The 24,614-nt window shown below is 36.2% G+C and overlaps 1 protein-coding gene across 1 annotated transcript; it reads left to right on the forward strand.

Moving 5' to 3' along the window:
- The first annotated feature begins 20,538 nt into the window (after positions 1-20,538).
- LOC121799697 (protein SCARECROW-like) lies at positions 20,539-23,105 on the forward strand. Its single transcript, XM_042199144.1, has 2 exons — positions 20,539-22,494; positions 22,573-23,105. The coding sequence occupies exons 1-2, from the start codon at positions 21,044-21,046 to the stop codon at positions 23,003-23,005; spliced, it is 1,884 nt and encodes a 627-aa protein (XP_042055078.1). The 5' UTR covers positions 20,539-21,043; the 3' UTR covers positions 23,006-23,105.
- The last annotated feature ends 1,509 nt before the right edge of the window (positions 23,106-24,614 follow it).

Genomic DNA, 24,614 nt, shown 5'->3' on the forward strand with positions numbered 1-24,614 from the left:
TAGGTGGAATTGGCAATTGTTGGTGTAAATGTGGAGTGAATGTATTTATAGAGGTAGATTACCTTTATTTTGATTTTGGATTTTTCCCTCCATGGGATTGTAAATTATTTTTCCCTCCTTAATTTGGAGGTTTGAGTAAATGAAAATGGAATGAATTCCCTCTTCAAATTTGTGTTGATGTGATGGCTGAAAATTAGGGGATTGCTCCTTGTTCAAATTTTAGTTTAAAATTTAATTTTGTCCTATCTTAATTTTATGTAAAGGAAATAGAGTAACCAAGGTGTAAAATTAAAAATAATAAGTCTAACTTATTTAAACAACCAAAATTAAATAAAGTGAAAGAAGAAACAATTTTAAACTAAAAAAAGTCAATCTATCTCACTTTCCATCTACTCACTTTATTTATTACACACTATACCTTCTCACTTCATTAAATACACACTCCACCAATTTCTTAAAACTCGTGCCATAACTAATTGTTACTCTAAATGTGGGACGGAGGGAGTACTATACAAATCAATTAATTTTCAATGTAAATTTAAGGCGGTCAATCATGTTAAAATTCCATCAATTTATGATTGTTTCTTCATACTCCACTTTTTATCTATAAAAGCGTATCATTGGTTAGATTATAATTCAATTCCTCTTTTCCTTTTCTCATTGCATTATAAATTCTCTTTTCAGTATGATTATTACTCCTTATCAATAGTAGTGCATTTATATGAATCTATTACTCTTTATCAATAGTAGTGCACAATGGCGGATCCAGGATTTCTGATACGGGGTGCAAAAAATAACTATAATAGTTTAAAGTTTCAATGTTAAGATTAGTCCATTTTATTTTCTTTGTAATATTTCTCGGTTAAAAACTTTATCTTTATTTTTTTACAATAAATCCTTCATTATAAATAAAAATAAATTATTTTTTCTAGTGTTACTATATAATGATTTCTAATATCTTGAATTAAGGTTATTAAACTTATTATATAAATTTACTTCATTTTTCTAGTGTGTTATCTACCTATCTTTATTTTATTTGAAATAAATGTTTTAAATTTTTATATTATGAAGAATTTATTTCATCTTCTGAAGGATGTGTGATCTTTACCTATAAAAAAATTACTTTTAGCTCTGATTGGATAGCTTTAAGAATACAATTGACATTTAAATTTCTTCAATCACGTGTAGACTTTTTATTAAGATTTTAATTTACATTTTCTTAAAATTTTATTTACAAGTATTAAAAATCACATAAACTTTTTTCTATTTATTATAATATCAGCCACATAAATATCTATTAAAAACAAGGTAACAAGAGAATCTAAGTATGAATTAAAATAAAATTAAAGAAATTATATTTATTAAATTATTAGCAATATAAATATTTATTATACATAAAGTGAATAATAAAAGTTATATTAGATATCAATCAAAACAAAATCAAATAGAAAGGACTTATGAAGTCAGTGTATATATTGAAAACATAATAAATAGAAAAGACCACGTCTAGCTGATGAAAATAAGGTAAATAATGAAATTAAAATAGCAATGGACATTATATAAAATTGAAAAGAACAATTGGATGCGTTGAAGAGGTGTAAATATAATGTAGTTTTATCACAAAAATCTAAAGACATAAAAATTACTCTCCTCGGATTCGAACACGGGTGTGGCTGTTAAAGATGGGAGCTCAATACCACTGGGCTAACAATAGAATTTGAAAGATGTGAGGTACCAATATATTATTTAACAGAAATATTTGGGGGTACAGCTGTACCCCTTTGTTCCAGTGTGCATCCGCCACTGGTAGTGCATTTATATGAATCTATTATTATTATTATTATTATTATTATTATTATTATTGTTGTTGTTGTTGTTGTTGTTGTTTGTTTATTAACATTGTCTCTGCTTTTATTTTTTGTAGATACCATTGGTGTTATCATGGACCCGCCCAAGATTATTATACAATCTAATTTCCGGCTCATAGAGACTAAGATTGTGATTCGCAGTGAGTAGCGAATCGTCATTTTGTTTTTATTTTTATTTTCTACTCCTATTTAACGTTTAAGACATTTGAATATATCAAGCTGATTGATAATGTAGTTGAGGAGACACTATTTGGCATTTTTTAAAATATTACTCTCAATTATAATATTATTATTTGTTTTTTAACATTGTTGTTGCTTTTATTTTTCAGATATTATTGGCGCAATTGTTGACCCTAGCAAGATTATTAAACATGATAATTGCTGATTCACAGTGAGTGTAGATTCATCTTTTTTTTTTCAACATTGTTTTGTTTTTGTTGATTTGTCTAAAGTTGTGTCAATATAGTTTATATATATTGCTTTGCAAAATATTAGAATATTGGTGATGCTTCATGGATAAGTTCTTATTGTTCCTATTGGGATGCATTTTTTTGGCACGAAGAATCATTGGGGAAATCATCTAGAACCAAAAGACCAAAATTTTCATATTATTGTATGAGTGGAATATTAAGCTTCCTATGATGTATGCTCCTCAGGTTGTCTTTCAAGATTTAATATTCTATAAAGATTTTTAATGCGTTTGCTATTTGAAAAATATTATATTTTATATAGTTGAGTTCACTTCGATGGGAGGTTGAATTGATAATAGGTTCAACACTGATCTGTCATTATCTGTTTACGATTGTATAGTCAATAAACTCTTTTATGTCGTGTCACTATTTAATTTTTATTTCATAAATATATTTTTATAAAGTTTATATAATTTTATTTGTGATTTATAAACTATGTATAATTTTATCTTTTCTCATTTCTAATTTCATTTATTTAATTGACCTTTTAATTTTATGTGAATAAAATTAAATAAGTCGTGCAAACGCAAGGGGTTGATACTAGTTGGTATAGTAGCTAAGTTATAGTTTGTCACAATATACTACTACTCCGTATATTCTACTAATACCAATCTTTGAAAATTCAATGCATACATAGTTAGGGCTGACAATTTTTGACACGACACGAACCGGCACGAAATTAATGGGTTTGAGTCAGAGCTTATTGGGTTCGTGTCCTTATCGGGTCGACCCATTAAGGACACGAAAATTTCGTGTCGTGTTCGGGTCGTGTTTGTGTTATCCGTTAAGAAATAATATTATAATATTATTAATTCTTATTATTTTCATTTTTGTTGAATTTTATTGGATTTTTATTGGATTTTGTTACGAAGAAATTATTGATGTTTTTATGTTTAGATCAGATTTTGTAATTAGCAATTGTATGTTTTTAATAGGTTTAACCGTTACCAGGTCGTGTTGTTATTGAGTCGTTTTCGTGCAATTTCATGTACGTGTTATTATTGTGTCGTGTTGACTCGAAGTGGTTTGTGTCGTTAATGGGTTCATGTCATATTCGTGTTTGAGGGTACCGAATCGTGTTCGTGTTTGAGGTTTTCTTAATGAGTCGTGTCCGTGTTTGTTATTACGCAGGATTTGCCAACCATAACCTAGTAGTAATATAGCTACATAGTTCGTGCGTCTGACAGCGGCAATAATAAGACCAAGACTTGTCGTAAAAAGAAGTTTAACTTTTGCGAATAAAAAAAATCAGATCCAAATCCTGAGGTAGCTTTTTCCTTAAAGACTGTGCCAATTTAGTGTTTTCAAACGTACAATACTCATATTTTTTTTTTCTAAAAAGCTGTATAGTTACATAAATATAGGATATAGTAGCAACAATGAAATGAATTTGTATATATGTATAGATGAGGGAGGAGAGTTAAAATGTGTGTGCAAATGCAATTGCAATTGCATAGATATAAGCAATAGATTATATGGAAAAGAGTCAAACAGAGACAGAAGCCAAGTAAGGAGCAAATAAATAAAACCAAAAAAGGGAAAAAGGTGGGAGTGATGATGCCGTTGAAAGCAAAATGTCAAACACTAGGTTGCATATTCTAGGTAAATGAGTTTTGGACAGCTTAGCCTGAATTTCCCTTTTCCCATCACATTTACACCACCCACCCACCCACCCACCTGCCTGCTTCTTCTGCATCTCACGTCCTCTCTCTTTACCTGCTCCCTTCTCCTATTTCCACTCTCAATCACAATTATTTCTTTCTTTCTTTCTTGTATTTGGATTATTCTCCTATACGAAATTTTTAATATTAACTGAGGTTACATAAAAGGGAAATACTTTCCATGTAACTTTTTAATGGGAAATATAGATATAATTCCGCAATGCTTCAATAGTGACAGTTGTTGTCGTTTTATTTAAGTTCTACTAGTATTATTAGTTTTTGGTGTTTGAAATTATCTTTTATTGGTACTATTGTTTGGAAACAATGTGCTTTTAGTTTCTAAATTTATTTATGATTAATACTTATATAGTTATATTATTAAAATACTCCTTCAGTTCCATTTTAGTAATTCCAATTTTTCGTTTTAAATCGTCCCATATTAGAAGTTCCAGTTAGAATCTTTCGTATATGACAATAGGACTCGCATTCCTTCAATTTCATTCCATTCAACACACATTCCACTATTTTTTTATATCAACTTTTCTTTACATTTCTTCAACACCGGGCACAACTCGCCTGAGACTGCTAAAATAGGACGAAGAGAGTATATGATACGACTATGGATACCTTGCATCAAAAGATTCGTTCAAGACATGAACAATGGATAGATTAGGACATAAGAAGATGGAAAATCCATGATAAGGAGCTAAGATGCAGTTGTGTCATGAATTCCAAATGCTCTTTTAAGACCATTAGTCTATTCGATATCGAAAGAGCTTCACGTTGATACCTTGCAAGCCTCAATCAGAATGCGAAAGATAAAGTTGTGACCATTTAACAAAAATTGTGCAATCTAGAATTTCTACTCGGATGAGTTTGCGACCAAACTCGACCCTGACGGGTCAAAGTTTCTGACCTCTTAAAGGGTAAAAGTTTCTACTCTGATGCATAGAACTTGCACCAAAGTGATCTGGACGAGTCATATGCACTAGAACTAAATTTTAGCTTGTTTGAGCCCATTTTTGGGACATTTTACATTATTTCTCTTCCCTAGTATAAATAGACATTGATGCTCATTTTTCTAGGCTTAGAATTTGATGAAATGAGATACTGTAAACTCATTTGTGAGCTTTTCTCCTTAAGAGAATTTATCCAACTCCTAACTTGTTAGGTTGCTTGTTTAGTTCTTAGAGATTTATCAAGTAGATATGCATCAATGACTTGGGTATCTATTGAGTAGTGGAGTCATAGAGTGATTTACCTTGGTGGAAATTGTCTAAGGTTGCCATCATCCTTTTGAAGGAGGTCTTAAGGTCCTTAGTTGGATCTCTCCTCATATACACTTTCTCTAATTTCTTATCCCCATCTTTCAAGGGATGTGTCTTATGACGCTTGATGAGCTAAATCCTACTTAGAAAAATTCCATATGCTTAAAAAATTGGAAGTCTCTCACATGCTAAGAAGTGTAATGAGCAAGACATTTGCTTTGTTGTTTGGGCATGGCAACACGATATCTATCTAACCCTGGCCGAGAAATAGGGTCGGTGTAAAAAACATACTTCATCCGTCCCACTATAAGCGAATCAATTTTGTTTTTGGCATGTCCCACCATAAGTGAGCCATGTTCATTTTAAGCAAAAACAATTCCCCTCTTACTTTATTTTCCCACATACTTTATTCTTTTCACTCCTCAACTTTTCTCTCTCTCATACTTTACTCTCTCCACTTTAACTCTTTAAATATCAATTCATTAAATCTCGTGCCAAAAGACTTTGCTCACTTATGGCGGGACGAAGGGGGTAATACAATAGTACTTGAAGGTGGTGGTCGATTTTCAAGATAAAATAATATCAAGATATAATCTAGGATTGAGTTGTGAGATTATTTTAGTCATATGGGGTTAGCTATGACTAATTATCCCATGATTATCCATCTAGGATTAAGTTGTGTGATTGAATCTCATGAACCAAACACACTACAAATTCAATCTCGGGATACAATCTTGCAAACCGAACACCACCGAAGAAAACTAAACAGTGTACTCTGGCTAATTAGTGTCCATGTTGTGTCCTATAGTAAATTGATTCAATCTTACCATTGAATGTTTATCGAGAATATTTACCTTTGGTTATGTCTTCACCTTTTGGCTATTTAGTGTCCATGTTGTGTCCTATAGTAAATTGATTCAATCTTACCATTGAATGTTTATCGAGAATATTTACCTTTAGTTATGTGTTCACCTGAAAAGGTGAAGGTATAAATTGGAGGAGCAGAAGTAGTAATACATCTCACACTTCGCCATGAGCTTGAAACGTGATTCATGAGTATGCTAAGATTATTCTCTTTGTCTCGCTTAGAATGCTAAGATTATTCTCTTTGTCTCGCTATAAGCGAGACACTTTTTTGGGCAAAAGATATAAAAAATAATGTTTGGTGAGTTAAGTAGAGAAGCACAAAGTAGAAAAATGAGGAGAGAATAAAATTGTAAAGATAATAACGTCAAACAAAATAAAGGTGTTATTCCTTGCTAAAAGGAAATGACTTATTTATAGTGGAACGCCCCAAAAAAGATTACGACTGACTTATAATGAGACGAAGGGAGTAGGAAACTACGAGCCTAAAAGCCCAGTAATCACATAGACATGATTTATTATTTCATTAAGGAAAAGTGCTCATATGAGACATTAGGTTACCAAGATTGCATTTGAGAACAACTATAACCGATCATTTCACAAAAATCCTAACCGGCAAGACGTTTTAAAACATCATGTGTGTGAATGGATTGGTAGTTCGATGCATCATGGACCAAAACATGCTTTTAGTATATGTGAGAGAGTTTGACGGTTGTGCTCCTGTGTATACCTGAAAGCATATTTTAAGTATAAGTGAGATATTGTTAGAGTTGGTACACTATATAAGCATATTTCGAGCCGAACAATTGCTTTTATACGATAAACGCTATACTCACTTTAATCCATTATCAGAAGAAGTGATTTTATCATACTTGGAGTTAGGGCACAAATGAAAGATGCACGGTAGAGTACTAAGAACACGTGGAGAAGTTGCGAGCCACACTATTTTTTTTGAGAATCTAAATGTAAGTTATTCAATCCATAGAATTCATGTATTATGATTTATATTCTTTTATGTGAATTAATTGCATTCTTGACATGCTTTCAATGTTTATATGCAAATTGATTAACCCGATTACCCAAACAATCACATAAATACTACATCTGTATTCTCTAATTTATTTGTATTGCAAAGTCTTCCGTTGCGAATCCTCAATCCCATACATACATACATATATATATATATATATATATATATATATATATATATATATATATATAGGGATGTATTCATTTCCTTTTCTCATATTTCCTCCTATTTCCTTCTTGATCTTAGCCGTTGATTTTCGAAATCTTAAGGCTGAAATTTGTTTGTATAATCATTAAATTTAATGTTTAAAAAACCCGAAAAGGGCTAATTTGGAAAGCAATATGTTGGTTGGTTATGGAAAATTCTTAATTTACGCTTATGAAGATATTCCCATGATTGATTTTTATTAAACACATAACTGATTTTTCCAGTTCTCGGAAGGAGAGATGGTGACTTCATCAAGTTCATGGGTGCGAGCTTTGCTTCAGATCTCTCCGTACACATTCTCTGCAATCGGAATCGCCATATCCATCGGCGTTTCGGTTCTCGGCGCCGCCTGGTATTTCTCGCACATTGTGATATACCCCCTCTGCGTCTCTTGCTTGTGAATTTTTCGTCTGATTTTGCTTAACTGCGGATTTAGGGAAATATATATAACATCGGAATCGCCATATCCATCGGCGTTTCGGTTCTCGGCGCCGCCTGGTATTTCTCGCACATTGTGATATACCCCTCTGCGTCTCTTGCTTGTGAATTTTTCGTCTGATTTTGCTTAACTGCGGATTTAGGGGAATATATATAACTGGAAGTAGTTTGATTGGTGCTGCCATCAAATCTTCCCGCATTAACTCCAAAAACCTAATCAGGTTCTACTTTTCAAATCAGAGCAGTTTTAGATTTGCAATTACTAGTTATTGTCAGTGCTGATATATTCAGCATTCACTTACCGAGTTTATTGCTTAATCGTAGCTTATTATACTGCTTTTGAGTTTGCTGTGGTGATTTAATACTAGTTTGGTGATGCTTTGTTTCGAACTTAGTGAGAATTAGAATGTGAAGAAGTATTCTTTATTCTGAATCTAGTTCATTCATTGTTTAGGAATATGAAATCGGAGTCCTCGAGCGACCAGATTCGGCGCATTAGCCGGATTGTAGTGGCCAATCGACGAGGAGTAATTATGAACGACTTAGTGGAGATCGTCAATCGCGTTGGAGTTTAATTGCGTTGGAGTTTTTTAACTGATATACATAATCTGCATATTGTATAGTATAATGCGTAGTTTAGTTTCTGTAATGCATTATATGTGATATGTAATGAACATTACTCTTGACCCGTTTAATTTATGCCGTGTTTCGATGTTTGGCGCACGGTTCTTGTTTTCCATAAGGGTTTAACAAGCCTAGGGGTAAGGGTGTAGTATGTGCTAAGTCTAAATAATGTTGTCCAAATACACGAGCTGTAGTAATTCATCTGGGTTGCACATTCATAGCGCGTAGGTTTTTTTTACTGATATACATAATGTACATATTATATAGTATAATGCGCAGTTTAGTTTATGTAATGCATTATTTGTGATATGTAATGAACATTTATCCTGACCCGTTTAATTTAAGTTGTGCCGGGTTTCGATGTTTGGTTCACGTTTCTTGTTGTCCCGAAGGGTTTAACAAGCCTAGTGGCTAGGGTGTAGTATGTTCTAAGTCTAACAAACGTTGTCCAAATACACGAGCTGCAGTAATTCGTCTGGGGTTGCACATGCATGGTGCGTAGGCATTTTTAAAAACAGATATACATAATGTACATATTGTGTAATATAATGCGTAGTTTTAGTTTCTGTAAAGCATTATTTGTGTTATGTAATGAACATTTATCCTGACCCGTTTAATTTATGTTGTGTCGTGTTTCGATGTTTGGCGCACGTCAAGCCCAGGGGCTAGGGTGTAGTATGTTCTAAGTCTAAAAAACGTTGTCAAATACACGAGCTGCAGCAATTCATCTCGGGTTGCAGATGCATAGCGCGTAGGTATTTTTTAAAATAGATATACACAATGTACATTTTTGTATAGTATACTGCGTACTTTAGTTTGTGTAATGCATTTTTTGTGATATGTAATGAACATTTATCCTGCCCCGTTTAATTTAAGTCGTGCCGTGTTTCGATGTTTGGCGCACGTTTCTTGTTTTCCCTAAGGGTTTAACAAGCCTAGGGGCTAGGGTGTAGTATGTTCTAAGTCTAACAAACGTTGTTCAAATACACGAGCTGCAGTAAATAAACGTAATGCACATAACACGTTTCTGAATAAGTGCATTATTTGGTTTACACATTGCATTATTTAATGTGTCATTTACATTATGTGGAATATGATAAGCATTATAGCATAATAATGTCAACATCTTTTTAAATAAATGCACAACATCATAAACGTAAGACACAAAGTATATGGCTGAATATTGGAATGTACTCCATTCATAATTCATATTCCCAAAAATATTGTCCAATATCAACAATCTACTAAAGAGTTGTGAAAACTTTTAGTTTCAAAGCGAAAAGTCAACCAAGCAATCAAGGAATTCATTAACCTCCATCAACCTATAGTCGAAACCATCACTCGCTACAGACCATAATTCTCGACCCACAGTTCAAAGTTGAACTTGGCAGGTCTCTCCCTCCAATACCTAAGCAGTTCGCCGACAATAGAGTCGTTCACATTTTCGACTAGTAGGTTGCTTCGGCTCACCCTCACTTCTAGAAGTACTCGGGCCTACATCAACCAACATGGCTCTGAATTTTTTATCCAACGCAACTGGTATACTGTCGTCCGCTGTCGTCTATATCGCCTCTAAGCTGTTTCTCTGATATGGACCAAACAACACAACACATCAGAAAATTATCACAATAAATAATGCTTCAGTCAGAACAAATAATGCATAAAACTCTACCCATAATGCATTGGACAAAGTAAATAATGCACTTATTACCATCACATAAAGTATTTGTCAATTTAATCAACAAGTTGAAACTTAGTTTCTAATCTGAGGCCATTAACAAATACAATCAATACCTATGATATGCTTACTATACTCCTAATATTTACCTAAACCGGCTGCACAATTGTATGACAGATACTTATAATACCGTTTGATAATGCATAATACACTTCACATAATGTAAATTTCATAGGACATAATGCATTGTCTTAAAAAAATGCACATGTATTACACCCAAATACTAGTAACAAATATCAAGAATACAACTCATAATGAACCATAAAATCCAACATATGCATACTTACAGATTCATAATGCACTTCCCACACCAAATAATAACTATATTGAATCTTGACTGAGTTGCTTAAACATCATAGACAATACCCGTATTAATGCCTAATATAGACAACATAATGCAAAAATCATGGTTCATAATGCACAATCCAAAATAAACAATCCACATTTACAATTTTGCCTGATTTTATTTAGTAAAAACATAGGACATAATGCATTGTCTAAACCCAAAAATGCACATGTATTACACACAAAGACTAGTAACCAATATCAAGAATACAACTCAGTCTGAACCAAAAACTACAACAAATGCATAATTACAGATTTATATTGCACTTCCACACCAGATAATAACCATATGAATCTTGACTGAGTTGCTTAACCATCACAGACAATTCCAGTATTAATGCCTAATATAGACAGAATAATGCATAAATCATGTTACATAATGCACAGTCCAAAATAAATAATGCAAGTATACAATATTGCCTGAGTTTATTCAGAAAAAATAGAACATATTGCATTGTCTCAAACAAAAAAATGCACATGTATTACTCCTAAAGACTAGTATACAATATCAAGAATGCAACTCAGGCTCAACCATGCACTCCAACATATGCATAATTACATATTCATAATGCACTTCCCACACCAAACAATAACCACATTTAAACTTTGACGGAGTTGCATAATATAGCCAACATAATGCACATATCATGTTACATACTGCATAGTCCAAAATAAATAATGCATAAAAATAATTGTGTCTGAGTGTAGTGTTTAACAAAAAACAACACCCTACATAATGCATCATTTATTGCACATAATGACATTTACATATATACATAATGCATTGTCTACACCCAAAAAATGCACATGTATTACACACAAAGACTAGTATACAATATCAAGAATACAACTCATGCGGAGCCCATACACTCCAACAAATGCATAATTACAGATTCATAATGCACTTTCCACACCAAACAATAACCATATTTAAACTTTGACAGAGTTGCTTAACACTCGGAGTCAGTACCCGTATTAATGCATAATGTAGCCAGCATAATGCAAATATTATTTCACATAATGCATAGTACAACATAAATAATGCATAAACATAATTTTGCTGAGTCTAGTAAGTTAAAATCACAGCACCCTACATTACCCCATCATATACTGCACATAATGTCACTTACATATATACATAATGCATTAATCAAACATGCAATTATCCTTCCACAAAATCGACAGATATGATATTGAATTCCACCAGCAGCGCCGCAAATTTACCTGCAACTTGGGATGGTTGTGAGCGTGGACGTCCTCGCTTAGGCATATTATATCTGTCTGTAAATAACCAAATCAAACAATGCTCTGAGAACCAGAATACATAAAACCCCGTCGAATACAGAGAAATATCAGAACACACAATAAAACCCAGTCGGCCATCAAAATGCATGCTTTTATACACAAAACAACAAAAATCGGTGTGAATTTATTGTTCCGCGAGAATTGTCGCTGTTACAATTTATAGTTTTCGTGCCTACACAATATTTGAAGTACAGTCACGTACCATGTCGCCGGTAGCGTTTCGGTGTTAGCAACGGCGGAGGATGTGTGCTGAAATATTGGACAATTGCTGTCGATTACTTCAAAGAATTGAGCGCTGCGAACGGAGATAGGGTTTAGAGAGTGTAGATTGGGTGTACAACGTTTAATGAGCGAGAATGAAGATTCGGACGTTTCAAATCCCAACAATTTCGCCCTTTCCAAATTCTGGCAGTTTTATTTATGTAAAATGACTATTTTAGCCTTATAATGCAGACACACAGGTTCCATAATGCAACACGGGGTCATATTTAAATTGTCAATCTAGACCGTTGATGCAGTTGATCTAACGCCTAGCAATGAGAAGAACAAAGGATGTTAGAATTGAAAAGGAGAATAATGCTCCCCTATATATATATATATATATATATATATATATACACACACGCTTGTATCGTATTGTATAACATGTTGAATGAAGGTGAATGAGAAGACACAACTAACTGAGCGAAAAAGAAGCGATATCTATTACAAGAGTTGCCTACAACGGTTCAACCAAAGGTGCTCCACCACAATTCTGAGGTTACAAGTGAATTCAGACATCCATCCACAAGTAATGAACTTATGGCTACTTACTTTACTTATTACTTATTCTCTACTTTAATTATTTATAAGTTTTTCCTAAAATGAGTGAAAAAAATAAGCGCCTATAAGAGAACTGATAGTACTTAAAGTAATATTGGTATTTTTATATTATTCAATTTCGAATATTTAATTAATTTATTTTTTCAAATTTTATTGTAGTTGAGTGTGACCGAAATCAAGTTTGTTCCCACAATGGGGCCGCATGATGTGCCAAATGAAAAATAGAGTTTGACTGATTTATGGTAGAATTTTAATCCAAATTATGGAGGCTAAGAGTGTCCACAATGGGGGAGCCCCGGCCCGCGGCTCGGTGCGCGGCCCCCCATTGCAGAGGCCGAGAGCCGGGGCCCTAGGGCGAGAGACGTGGCTGAGCCGCGGCCTTCACGCGGCTGAGCCGTGTGAGCCGCGGCCCTCCATTGCATCGAGCCGCGTTTCGCGGCTGGGCCGCGGCAAATATATTTATTTTTTTTCGAAATTTTTTTATAAATATACACTCCCATTTCCATTTTTTCACTTCATTCTACACTTCCAATCCCTTCATTTTACACTCTCAAACACTACAAAAAATGCAAGATGGAGATGGTAATTCCCCGGGGTATGGAGACTCGGGATACGGCAACTTCCCCAATCAGACGTGGAGTCTGCACTCGCCCCAATTCCGGGTCCAGCCATCCCAGCAGAGGAACTTGGTTCGCCAACCATCGGGGTTCGGGGACTACCGACCGAATATGGATGCGATCAACAACCCGTCCCAGCAATTCCAATCCTCCCAATTCCAATACTCCCCGTCTCCTCTGTCTGAATCTGATAGATTCACATGGGAACAATTGATGGGTACACCGGAGACCCCGACATCCGGTAGTGTGGAGATGGAGGCCCCCACCGGGGGTCGCCGAACCGGCGGTGGTGGGGGGCGAGGCGGCGGCGGTGGGAGTGGGAGGCGAGGCGGCGGCGGCGGTGGAAGGCGAGGCGGCGGCGGTGGAAGGCGAGGCGGTGGCGGTGGGGGGGCGAGGCGGCAGAGAGCATGGGCCCATCGGCGGCGGGCGAGGCAGAGGCAGAGACAGAGAGCCGGCCACCGACGGTGGCCGAGGTGGTGGTGATCGGCCGGGCGAGAAGTACAACGACGACGAATCCCTCGCTGTTGCGCGGGCTTGGGAGGCGGTCACGACGAATCCGGTCATCAGCACGGATCAGACCGACATTTGCTTCTGGAGGCGCTTCCTGACGGTGTACAACAGCTTCAAACCAGAAGGCAGTGCCGGACGTGATGAAGGCCAGATCCGGAAGAAGTTCGGCCGGATCAGTAGAGCTGTGAAGAGGTTCAGGAACATTTACGAGAGACAGCTCCAGAATGCCGAAAGCGGCCGCAGCGAAGCCGACGTACGGGCGTTATCATATCAGTTGTTTAATACTGAAAGCTGGCCCAAGTTCACCTACTGGAATGAATACATGCTTCTCCGAGACTCCCCTCAATTCAAGGCGATCTGCGACGATGAGACCGGTCCTACTGGGAAGTGGACAAAAATCGGGGCCGACGACACCTACAGCAGTGGTACCGACTCACGTGCATTCGACCTGAATGACGTTGTGAGGGATGAGCCCCCCTCGACAATGTCGAAGAGCCAGCGCCCGCAGGGCTAACAATCCGCCATCCGGGAAGTTAGATCCGCTTCCCAAGTCTCTCGGGCGAGCGCGGCGACACCGCACCCTTCACCACCGACCGCGGCGTTGACTCAAACACTAGAGGTGCAGATGATGAAGCAACTCCAGGATAACTTGTCCTTGTACGAGAAGTCGACGGACCCTATCACCAAGATGATGTACTACGACCTCATTCTTAGGTTGAGGTCGAAGTTGGGCTTCTCCGATGGGTCGGCGACGGGCGAAGCAAGCGGCAGTGGGGCCGGTGTCGGCGGCGGTGGAGGAGGTGAAGAAGATGTGCCGGATTCCGATGACGCCACCGAGTAGTTAGCGGTGACGTTTTTTTATCTTTTTATGTTGTGTTTTTTAAAAAATTTCGTTGTAGAATTTTCCCCTATAAAAAATACGACGAAAATTTATCTATAATTCGTAACTTTATTAAATTATGTTAGATCTCAAATTATTAGTCTACAAAAATTTAATATAGTTAAATTAAAAAATAACATTAAAAAAGAAAATAAATTTAATTTTTTTTAAAGGGCCACATTTGGTGGCCCTTGTTATTTTTGTTATAATTTTGACTTTTACCATTGTGAAGGCCACAAGAGAGCCACGAATGGTGGCCGGGCCACATTTGGTGGCCTTTGAAGGCCACCATTGTTGGACACTCTAAGTATCGCGTTTCAAACAACTGACACCGGCTATACAAGATGCATCGTGCATGTGCATGTGGTATATCCCATTGTTTAATGCTATTGAAAGGTGATTATTTTGATGATACCAAAGAACCTATATCATTTATTACTGCTTCTATTTTCCATTAATCACCAATCAATTAACATAACTATCACTATTCAACCATTATTTTCTTTTTCACTCTCTTTTACTTTAATCTTAGGTTGTAACATAAATATGAGAACTCCTAGTTCTATTGGTTAGGCCTCCCTATGAACTAACAATAACACATAAAACAAAAGTAAAATACTTGTAACGAGTTTTCCATCTCAATAGTATGTAAATCTAGGACATGTTTTACTATGTAAACTTAATCGCTAAGGGTCTAGGACGTTTTACTATGTAAATCTAAGTGTGGCAATATTATGGAGTAATAAATTGTGAAATTTGTATAGTAAAATCAACTAATAAATAATAAAAAATGTGTTTTGATGTACTATATATAAAATACAGAAAGAAGTTTACTGTTAGATCCAAACCACATTATCCAATTAATTTCAAGGTGCTTAAACGATGTTATTAATTAATGATTTTAGTGATGTCTGATTTGACTTTGCATACTACACAAAATGCTAGAGAGAAATTTATAACTTAAGTCCATTTTTCTCCTGTCAGGCTGTGAAGATCTTAAATTTTTGTGGTCTTGACTTGACTTCTTGGTTGTACAACCAATGCTTGGAAATACTAGTACTAGTATATTTTAATACATGTATAAACTTGGGATAAGACGATCGTAACAAACACAATGATAGCGGAACGATAAGACGATATTTACTGTAAATAGTGTAGATTAATTTATATTCGTGATGCGACATTAATGGTTGGTATATTAGCACACAATATACCATCGGCGGGTGGTGGAGCTGATGGAGGGGGCAGAGGAGGTGAGGAGGGAGGTGGAGAAGAAGAGCGTGGAAGCGAGGGAAGCCATGGCGAATGGGGGATCTTCGGTTGCGGTGCTCGGGAAGATGGTGGAATTGTGGACCTCTGCTTAGTGTGTTAGTCTTTGTTGTTTTTGTTTTTATTTTTGTCTTATTCAAATAATTGGACAATGTTTTATTAATAAAAGCTGATAAATAAATTTGTAAGTTTAGCATCAATTTGTGTCACAACAATCTTTGAAGAGGAAGCTCAGTTAGAAAACTAAGAACAAAATGGACTCCGTGATCACTCGTCCCCATCCACACAAAATACACATCACTATAAGAAAATAGGCACCTATATTTACCAGCTATCGCTCTCCCCTTCATAGAGTTTAACATTTACTACCAATTTACTTACTTCTATTATACTGGATTGTAATCACTTCTTATTTCATTTGAAAATATAAGTTAAAATCTAATTAAATATGTGCTATATATATGCTCTTTTTAAAATGATCTAGATGATCAATAGATCAGATTACCAGAAACGGTAAAATTAAATTAAATATTTTCTAATTTCCAGTTGAATCTAGTTTTTTAAAATTATCTAGACGAGGCTCAATACTATATTTATGTATTCAATTTAAATTTGCACATTTAAAAATTACGATAGTTAATTCAAATTTGTAAATTTCTACTATAATTTAATATATTGATTTTGAAATGAGATAGTTAGGGATTTGGGTTGTGTTTTGCATTTATGATTGTCTGAATTTAAGATTTGGGATTTAAAAATTGTAAAAATATTACACATAAAATTGAATATTACCACTCCATCCTTCTCACAAGAATGTGCGTTATTTCATTTTTAGTCTGTCACATAAGAATATGTATTTTCTAATTATTATTTTCTTCTCTAATGCAGTGGGACTCATTCTCCACTAACAATACTTTAATTACTTTTTCTCTCTACATCAATTTGGTGAAGGGGAAGAGAAGCAGATAAGATCGCAGATTCATTATTATTTATGTTCATACTACTTTAACGTTTTTTAGGAAAGCAATTTTTAATCTTGTGTTAAAGTCTTTTTTATCCTAAAGTACTTATAATTTGATCCATGCATCTTAATTATTCTCTATGTAACAAAATAAACATTTTAAATATTTTTGAAATATAAATATTTAGTGCTCTACTTATATCACTTTTGTATATAATATTTACAGTGATTTTAAATGTACATATATTTACAATAATTTTATATTTTAAAATGAATAATACATATTTGCAAGCTAAAGCATGTTTATATTTATATAATTTTTTATTTTAAAATGAATAATACATATTTGCAAGCTGAAGCATGTTTATATTTTATTAATGAAGCTAGTGCTACTTAAATATTAATATAATATTTATTTATATTGAATATACTATATGCAAGTGTGCGTATGTATGTTGGAACAATATGTTACGAATGCACCAGCCCCGTCGTCGATGGACAACGGCAGCGACAGCAGAGGCTGAGGAAGACACGGAGGCTGACACGACAGCAGAGGCTGAGGAAGACACGGAGGCGGACACGCCGGCTCCGGCGACGGCAGCAATGACGGACAGGGAGCTGAGGCCGAGGGATCGGTTGAAGCCTCCCAACCGACTCCTTAGTTAATTAGAGTCTTTTTTTTGTTATTTAATTATTTTTGGTAGTTTTTTTAGTCATTATGGAATTTATTTATTTTCTATTATTTCCGTCGGGTTTTCTTTGTTGGTTCTTTCCCGATGTGGTTTAGGATAGGTCGAACCAACCCTAGGGTCCATAGATTATAAATAGGGCTATTCATTGTTCCGTCTTTTTAATCAATGAAGGATTATTTGCCCAACTATCTTGCGGAATACTCTTGAAACCCAAATCTCTGCCGACGAAGAACGATCTTCGCGTCAGAACGAAAGTTAGCCGCCGACCTTCATCGACGAAGGCGCCGAAATTGTGTGTTACTTTGGTGAGTTGGACAGAATCTTCACGTTAGGAGTAGGAGACTCTTAACACAATACTCCCTCAATCCCTCAATAATTTACCCTAGGCATGCACAACCGAACCGGACCGCCGGTTAACTGCCAGTTCATGAACCGGAACCGGAACCAGAATCGGCGGCGGCGGTTCGAACCGGCCGGTGGTTCGGCGGTTCAAGTGGGCCGGTTCAAGTTCAAAAATATCACGAACCGTAACCGGCGGTTCACCGGTTCGAACCGCCGGTTCAATAAAATTTAATTTTTTTTTATTATTTATAAAATCAATTTTTATATATAAAAATCAATTTTTATAAATAAATAAATACAATAATTTCATAATAGCCCATATTTATTTGTTGGGCCAATGATTATAAGAAAACATTCTTGGTTGTTTCTCTTTTATAGAGACATCCTTGAATTTTTTGTGTTTCACTTTCGATGTGGGACAAAATATGTTGAGTTTTTTTTTCTTATAAGTACATGTTTAGATCATTCATTCATCTTTTTTCAATGTGGGATACAAAACTTTCATTTTTTTTCTACTTTTCTTTATTTTTTACTACATTTTATTATTCACTAACTTTATCTTTATTTTTGTTATGATTCATTTTCTAAGACAAATTTATGGATAATAATAGAATCAAATAGAATAGTTCAATTAAATTTGAATGTTGCATGTTACTCAAAATTTCTATATTTATAGAATGTGGATGTGTTCAAATAATAATAATAATTGGATTTAAATGTGTGCACTTTTAAGAATTCTAAGAAACCTATAGAGACATCCTTGAATATTTTTTGTTTCACTTTCAATGTGGGACAAAATATGTTGAAGTATTTTCTTTTATAACTACATGTTTAGATCATTCATTCATCTTTTTCCAATGTGGGATACAAAACTTTTATTGTTTTCTACTTTTCTTTATTTTTTACCATATTTTATTATTCACTAACTTTATCTTTATTTTTGTTATGATTCTTTTTATAAGACCAATTTATAGATAATAATAGCATCAACTAGAATAGTATAATTAAATTTGAATGTTGCATGTTGCTAATAATTTGTATATTTATAGAATGTGGACGTGTTCAAAAAATTGGATTTAAATGTAAGTATGTTGTTTATTTTTCTCAATATATTGATTAAAATGTGAAAAAATATAACAATTAATATAATTGGTATAATAATGATAAAAATAGATAACTAAAGAATGATTTGTTAGTGGTATAATATAGTTTATATATTAGTAGTAGACTAATAGTATGATTTTGTATAATAGTTGTTATTCTAATAGATGTAGTATAATTTATATAAATAAAATTATTATTTGTGAATATATTCTTGATAGATAAGAATAAACAATTATTGGGTAATATGATTTGTATATAGATAAATAATTATTCATATTATGATTATCACTAGATTAATACAATTTGTATAATAATTATTCTCTTAATGTGTATAAATTATAATGGTATTTATTAGTTAATATACACATAAACTTATACGTAAATAAATCGATAATGATAAAGAATTAAAGAATAATACTTTATGTAATTATATTTGTTGTTAAGTTATAATAATAGAAGATAGTTAAGATATAAACTAATATAAATAAAGATGATGGAGATGTATCATGTAGTTATAAATAAGGAGTTTTATCCCACATTGAAAGAAAGAACAGCACATCCAAGAACATGTAGTTATAAAAGAGAATCATCTAATATACTCTCTTTCAACCCAAAAGCTCAAGTCCAGCATTAAGTGTAAATTGTAACTTATAAGTTGTGACTTGTGACTTATAGTCTCGTTGAAATAAACACTAAAACGAGAAGAAATGCTGGGACCCTTGGAGGGCCGGTTCCGGTTCATGGGAATGATGAACCCTGAACCGCCGGTTCATGAACCGGAACCGGCGGTTCCGACCCGTGTGCATGCCTAATTTACCCTATTTAAGAAATGTAGTGAAATGTGGATGGAAAAGTTTAGTGCAATGTGTATCCTGTTTTTATATACTCTTTCAGTTCAACTAATTTGAGTCTGTATTCCTCTTTGGGATGTTCCAACTAAGTTGAAACATTTCATTTTTTTAACAAAAAATAAAACATTCAATCACTCTTACTTTATTCCACCATCTACTTTATTCTCTCTTTATCTTTCCTACTTTATTAATCTCTCATACTACTTTTCAACTTAATTTCTTAATCTCAGTGTCCAAAAGTTTTATATTCACTTAGTTTTCAAAAAATGAAATGTTTTCTAAATTATAAACAATATAATCATTATTTTTTCATCTCTCTTACTTTACCAATTACTCCCTCTGTTCTATAGGAGTGAAGTCATTTTGCAATTTTGGTACGTTCCATAGTAGAAGAGTCATTTCCCTTTTTAATAAAAGTGAACACATTTTTTCTCACTTACTTTACTCTCTCTTACTATATTCTTTCTTCATCTCTCCACTATTTTATTTCCTACTTTATTCTTCCTTTACTCTATTCACTTAGCATCATTTTTCTTAAATTTCGTACCAAAAAGAAAGATATCTTTTATTATTATACGGAGGGAGTCCTTATTTTTAGTTCTAAATGCTATATCTCAAAGTATTTGTTGCGAGGGAGCATAAAGATAAGCTGTTTTTTTTGGAAATGAAAAGGGAGAGAGAAAATCGGCGAGCTCGATGTCGCAGGATTATCGAAAATGGCAAAAGCTAATAAGTTGGAAGTTTCCCACTCAAAGTCAAAAGCTTCAAGACAGATTTCTGATAAAAGGATTCAAATCATCAAATCGTCCCATCAAAAACCTCACCTTCAATCAATACTCTAATTTCTTCACCTCCCTCCTCATCTTCCAAATTTCGACAATTATATTATCTCATAGTAAAAAATCACGCACCCCTCCCTCACATTATATAAAAACAATGCGAGCCCTAGAAGGCTGTGCTGGGTTTAGTAGTTTTCTACTTGTATGTACCTCTTGTGTCTGAGTGTGTGTTTGTATGTATGTGTGTGTGTGAGAGAAAATTATTAGTATAATTAAAGACCACAGAATCCCAATGTTGCGGCTGTATCTCGTTGGATGGTGTTGCTCCATCATCAATCAAAATTATACTTAGTATAATTATTACTCCATTTTGGTAAGGATAGATCAAATCCAGATCTATGGCGGCGAAAGCAGCATTTGGTTTAGTGTCCGAGGCTGAAGAGGTTGCCCTAATGAGTACCACCGGCGGCGGCAAGCTAGTCCGAAAGAGGGCGGCGTCGGAGATGGGGATGGAGATGGATTTGGACGGCGTCGATAGGCTAATTTGTCGGCGCACAAGTAATTATCCTAATCCATTAACCCCCAACTACTCCACTAGACCCAATTTCAACGAAACCACCACCCAGCCTTTGCTTTCTCCTTCTCCTTCTCCTTTGCCTTCCGTGTGTGTTTTCTCCGGTCTCCCTCTTTTCCCTCCGGCGCCGCCGATGGAGGACACGATCGACGGCATCATCCGGGACCTCATCCACTCCTCCTCCCACGTCTCCATCCCCCAGCTCATCCTCAACGTCAGAGAAATCATCCACCCTTGCAACCCCAACCTCGCCGCCCTCCTCGAGCAGCGCCTCCGCTCTCTCACCCGAAAGCCGCCGCCGCAACAGCCAATCAACAACAATGTATTGCTCACCCAGGTGGGGGGGTTTGCTGCTAATGACCCCTTGACTGATTGGTCCTCCCCCAGCTCCCACTTTCTCTTCCATCCCAACAACATTCCTCCTCGGACTCCGCCTCCGCCTCCGCCTCCGCCTCCAACTTCTGCTGCTGCTGTTACGACGACGACGACGACTTCTTCCTTTGTCACAATGGACCATGCTATTCAACCAGAGGCCGAAGAGCAGCCCAATCAGCACAAGAGCCCATCAGCCACCATAAGGGAGGAGCGGAGACAACAAGAGAAAGACGAGCAAGGACTTCACCTTCTAACCCTCCTCCTCCAGTGCGCCGAGGCGGTATCGGCCGACAACCTGGAGGAGGCGAACAGGATGCTCCTGGAGATCTCCCAGGTGGCCACCCCATTCGGAACGTCCGCCCAGCGCGTCGCGGCCTACTTCTCCGAGGCAATGTCCGCCAGAATAGTCAGCTCCTGCTTGGGAATATACGCCGCGCTGCCAACTGTGCCACACACCCAGAAGCTCGCCTCCGCGTTTCAGGTCTTCAACGGGATCAGCCCCTTGGTGAAATTCTCCCACTTCACGGCCAACCAAGCAATTCAAGAGGCCTTGGAGAGGGAGGACAGAGTCCACATTATAGATCTGGACATAATGCAGGGCCTCCAGTGGCCCGGCCTCTTCCACATACTCGCCTCCCGCCCCGGTGGACCTCCCTTTGTCCGCCTCACCGGTTTGGGAAACTCCACCGAGGCCCTCCAAGCCACCGGGAAGCGCCTATCCGATTTCGCGGACAAATTGGGATTGCCGTTCGAGTTCTGCCCCCTCGCCGATAAAGTCGGCAACCTCAACCCTGAGAAACTGAATATCAGCAAGAGAGAGGCTGTTGCTGTCCACTGGCTGCAGCATTCGCTCTACGATGTCACTGGCTCCAACACCAATACCCTCGGCCTCTTGCACCGGTACTTATCCATCTATCTATACGTCTGTCTTCTCAGGGTCTCAGTTAATGGTTGATCTGATCATGATGTGTAATGCAGATTATCTCCCAAGGTGGTGACGGTCGTGGAGCAGGACCTGAGCCACGCGGGTTCATTTCTGGGGAGGTTCGTGGAGGCGATCCACTACTACTCCGCACTGTTTGATTCGCTGGGAGCTTGCTACGGGGAGGAGAGCGAGGAGAGGCATGTCGTGGAGCAGCAGCTGTTGTCGAGGGAGATAAGGAACGTGTTGAGCGTTGGGGGGCCATCGAGGAGGGGAGAGATCAAGTTCAACAACTGGAGGGAGAAGCTTGAGCAGTCCGGATTCAAGGGTATATCTCTGGCAGGCAATGCTGCCGCGCAAGCTACACTCCTGCTGGGGATGTTCCCGTCCGACGGATACACGTTGGTCGAAGACAACGGCGCCCTCAAGCTCGGCTGGAAGGATCTCTGTTTGCTCACTGCCTCTGCCTGGCGCCCCTCCCCTCACTAGCTTCATTTTCTTTCTTGCTTTACTGCTCACAAACTTGTTTTTTCAGCAACAATTACACATTTACCATTTACTTTACATCTAGCTGCAAACATTTCCTATATTCCAAACTATTAACCCCATGCACTTTGGAGGGAATGTTCCTCAATAAACACAAACATAGTACTACAACTTTTAAACTGGACCAACTTTTGCAAGTACAAATAAATGCACCAAAAGAAGTAGTAGCATTTGTGATCCACAGTTGCATTCGGATGATCTGATCAAACACAAGCTTATAATATCGGGATAAGTTCAATTTACGTTGTTCATCCAATCGCCCACTTTGGCTTCACCGAAACTAGTAAGAGGACTCGCAATGGAAGCTGAGAACGAGGTGGGAGAGATGGTTAGATAGGCTGAAAAGCGAAAGACCATTTTCTTTTTTCAGCACGAAAGGTGTTGAACATGAATCATCCCATATAAGCTTGCACAAGTTACCCTACAATGAAGTTAAAACTATTGAAACTTTCAGATGCTTGAAATGATCCAGAAAGAAAGCAAGACTCACTTGATCAGCTTCATAACCTACGCCAAACCATGAACAAAGACAAAATGAAGTTACAACAAGGGAGGAACTGAGGAATACAGAAGTAGCAGGGGAGAAAGTAGCGTACATGTAATGATCACTGTAATAATAAAGGATTCAAGGTTTAAGTTTTAACACATTACACATGGTTATGATACTCAAATACCAATACTTCAAAAGGCACTAAGGGATCAATAAGCACCATGTGAAATAGTTGCAGGGACTAAACCGACATTGGCCCTTCAAAAGTATTCCCTCCATCCACCATTAAATGTCATACTTTAACCTGGTACGAGTTTTAAAAATTATAATAGAAAATAGGTTGAAAAAGTTAGTAAAACGTGAATCCTACTTTTATATATTAGTTTAATACTCCCTCCATCCACCATTAAATGTCCCATTTTTCCTTTTTTCGTCCGTCTGCCAATAAACGTCCCATTTTACTTTTAGTATATTTAATAAGTGGACCCTACATTCCACTAACTCATTCCATTCATATTTTATTATAAAACTAATACTCCATCCGTCCCATAAAAATATGAGCGGATGAGATGGCACGAGAATTAAAACAAAATTGGTAAAGTAAGAGAGATGATAAGAATGATAGTTAAAGTAGAGTTAGTGGATAGTGGAACCTACATTATTCAATTGATATAACTATCAAAATGGAATGCATATATTTTTGTGGGACAGACGAAAATGGAAAGTGCACATATTTTTATGGGATTGATGGAGTATATAAAAAAGGCTCCACATCCCACAAACTTTTCTACCCACTTTACTACATAAAGTCAAATAATTTCTTAAAACCCGTGGCGGTCAAATATGAGACATTTAATCAAGGACGGATGGAGCAATAAAATGTAAGGAAAATGAGTTAGTTGATTGTATGGTCCATTATAAAAAAGAGAACAAAGTAAGTGTGACAATTATTGACCGATGGTGGAAAAGGAAACTAGTGACAAGTAAGGGAGGAGGAAGTAACATTTTTACAAACATTTTTTTTCTTCTAAAACCTTTCTAATCACCCATTACTTACACCTG

Source organism: Salvia splendens, chromosome 4 (assembly GCF_004379255.2).
Source record: "Salvia splendens isolate huo1 chromosome 4, SspV2, whole genome shotgun sequence".
Classification (NCBI taxonomy): domain Eukaryota; kingdom Viridiplantae; phylum Streptophyta; class Magnoliopsida; order Lamiales; family Lamiaceae; genus Salvia; species Salvia splendens.

Bases quoted from the DNA above. Each gene is read 5' to 3' on its own strand.
- LOC121799697 (XM_042199144.1), top strand. From the start codon at position 21,044: ATGGCGGCGAAAGCAGCATTTGGTTTAGTGTCCGAGGCTGAAGAGGTT. The intron at 22,495-22,572 runs GTACTTATCCAT...TGTGTAATGCAG, and splicing joins ACCCTCGGCCTCTTGCACCG to ATTATCTCCCAAGGTGGTGA.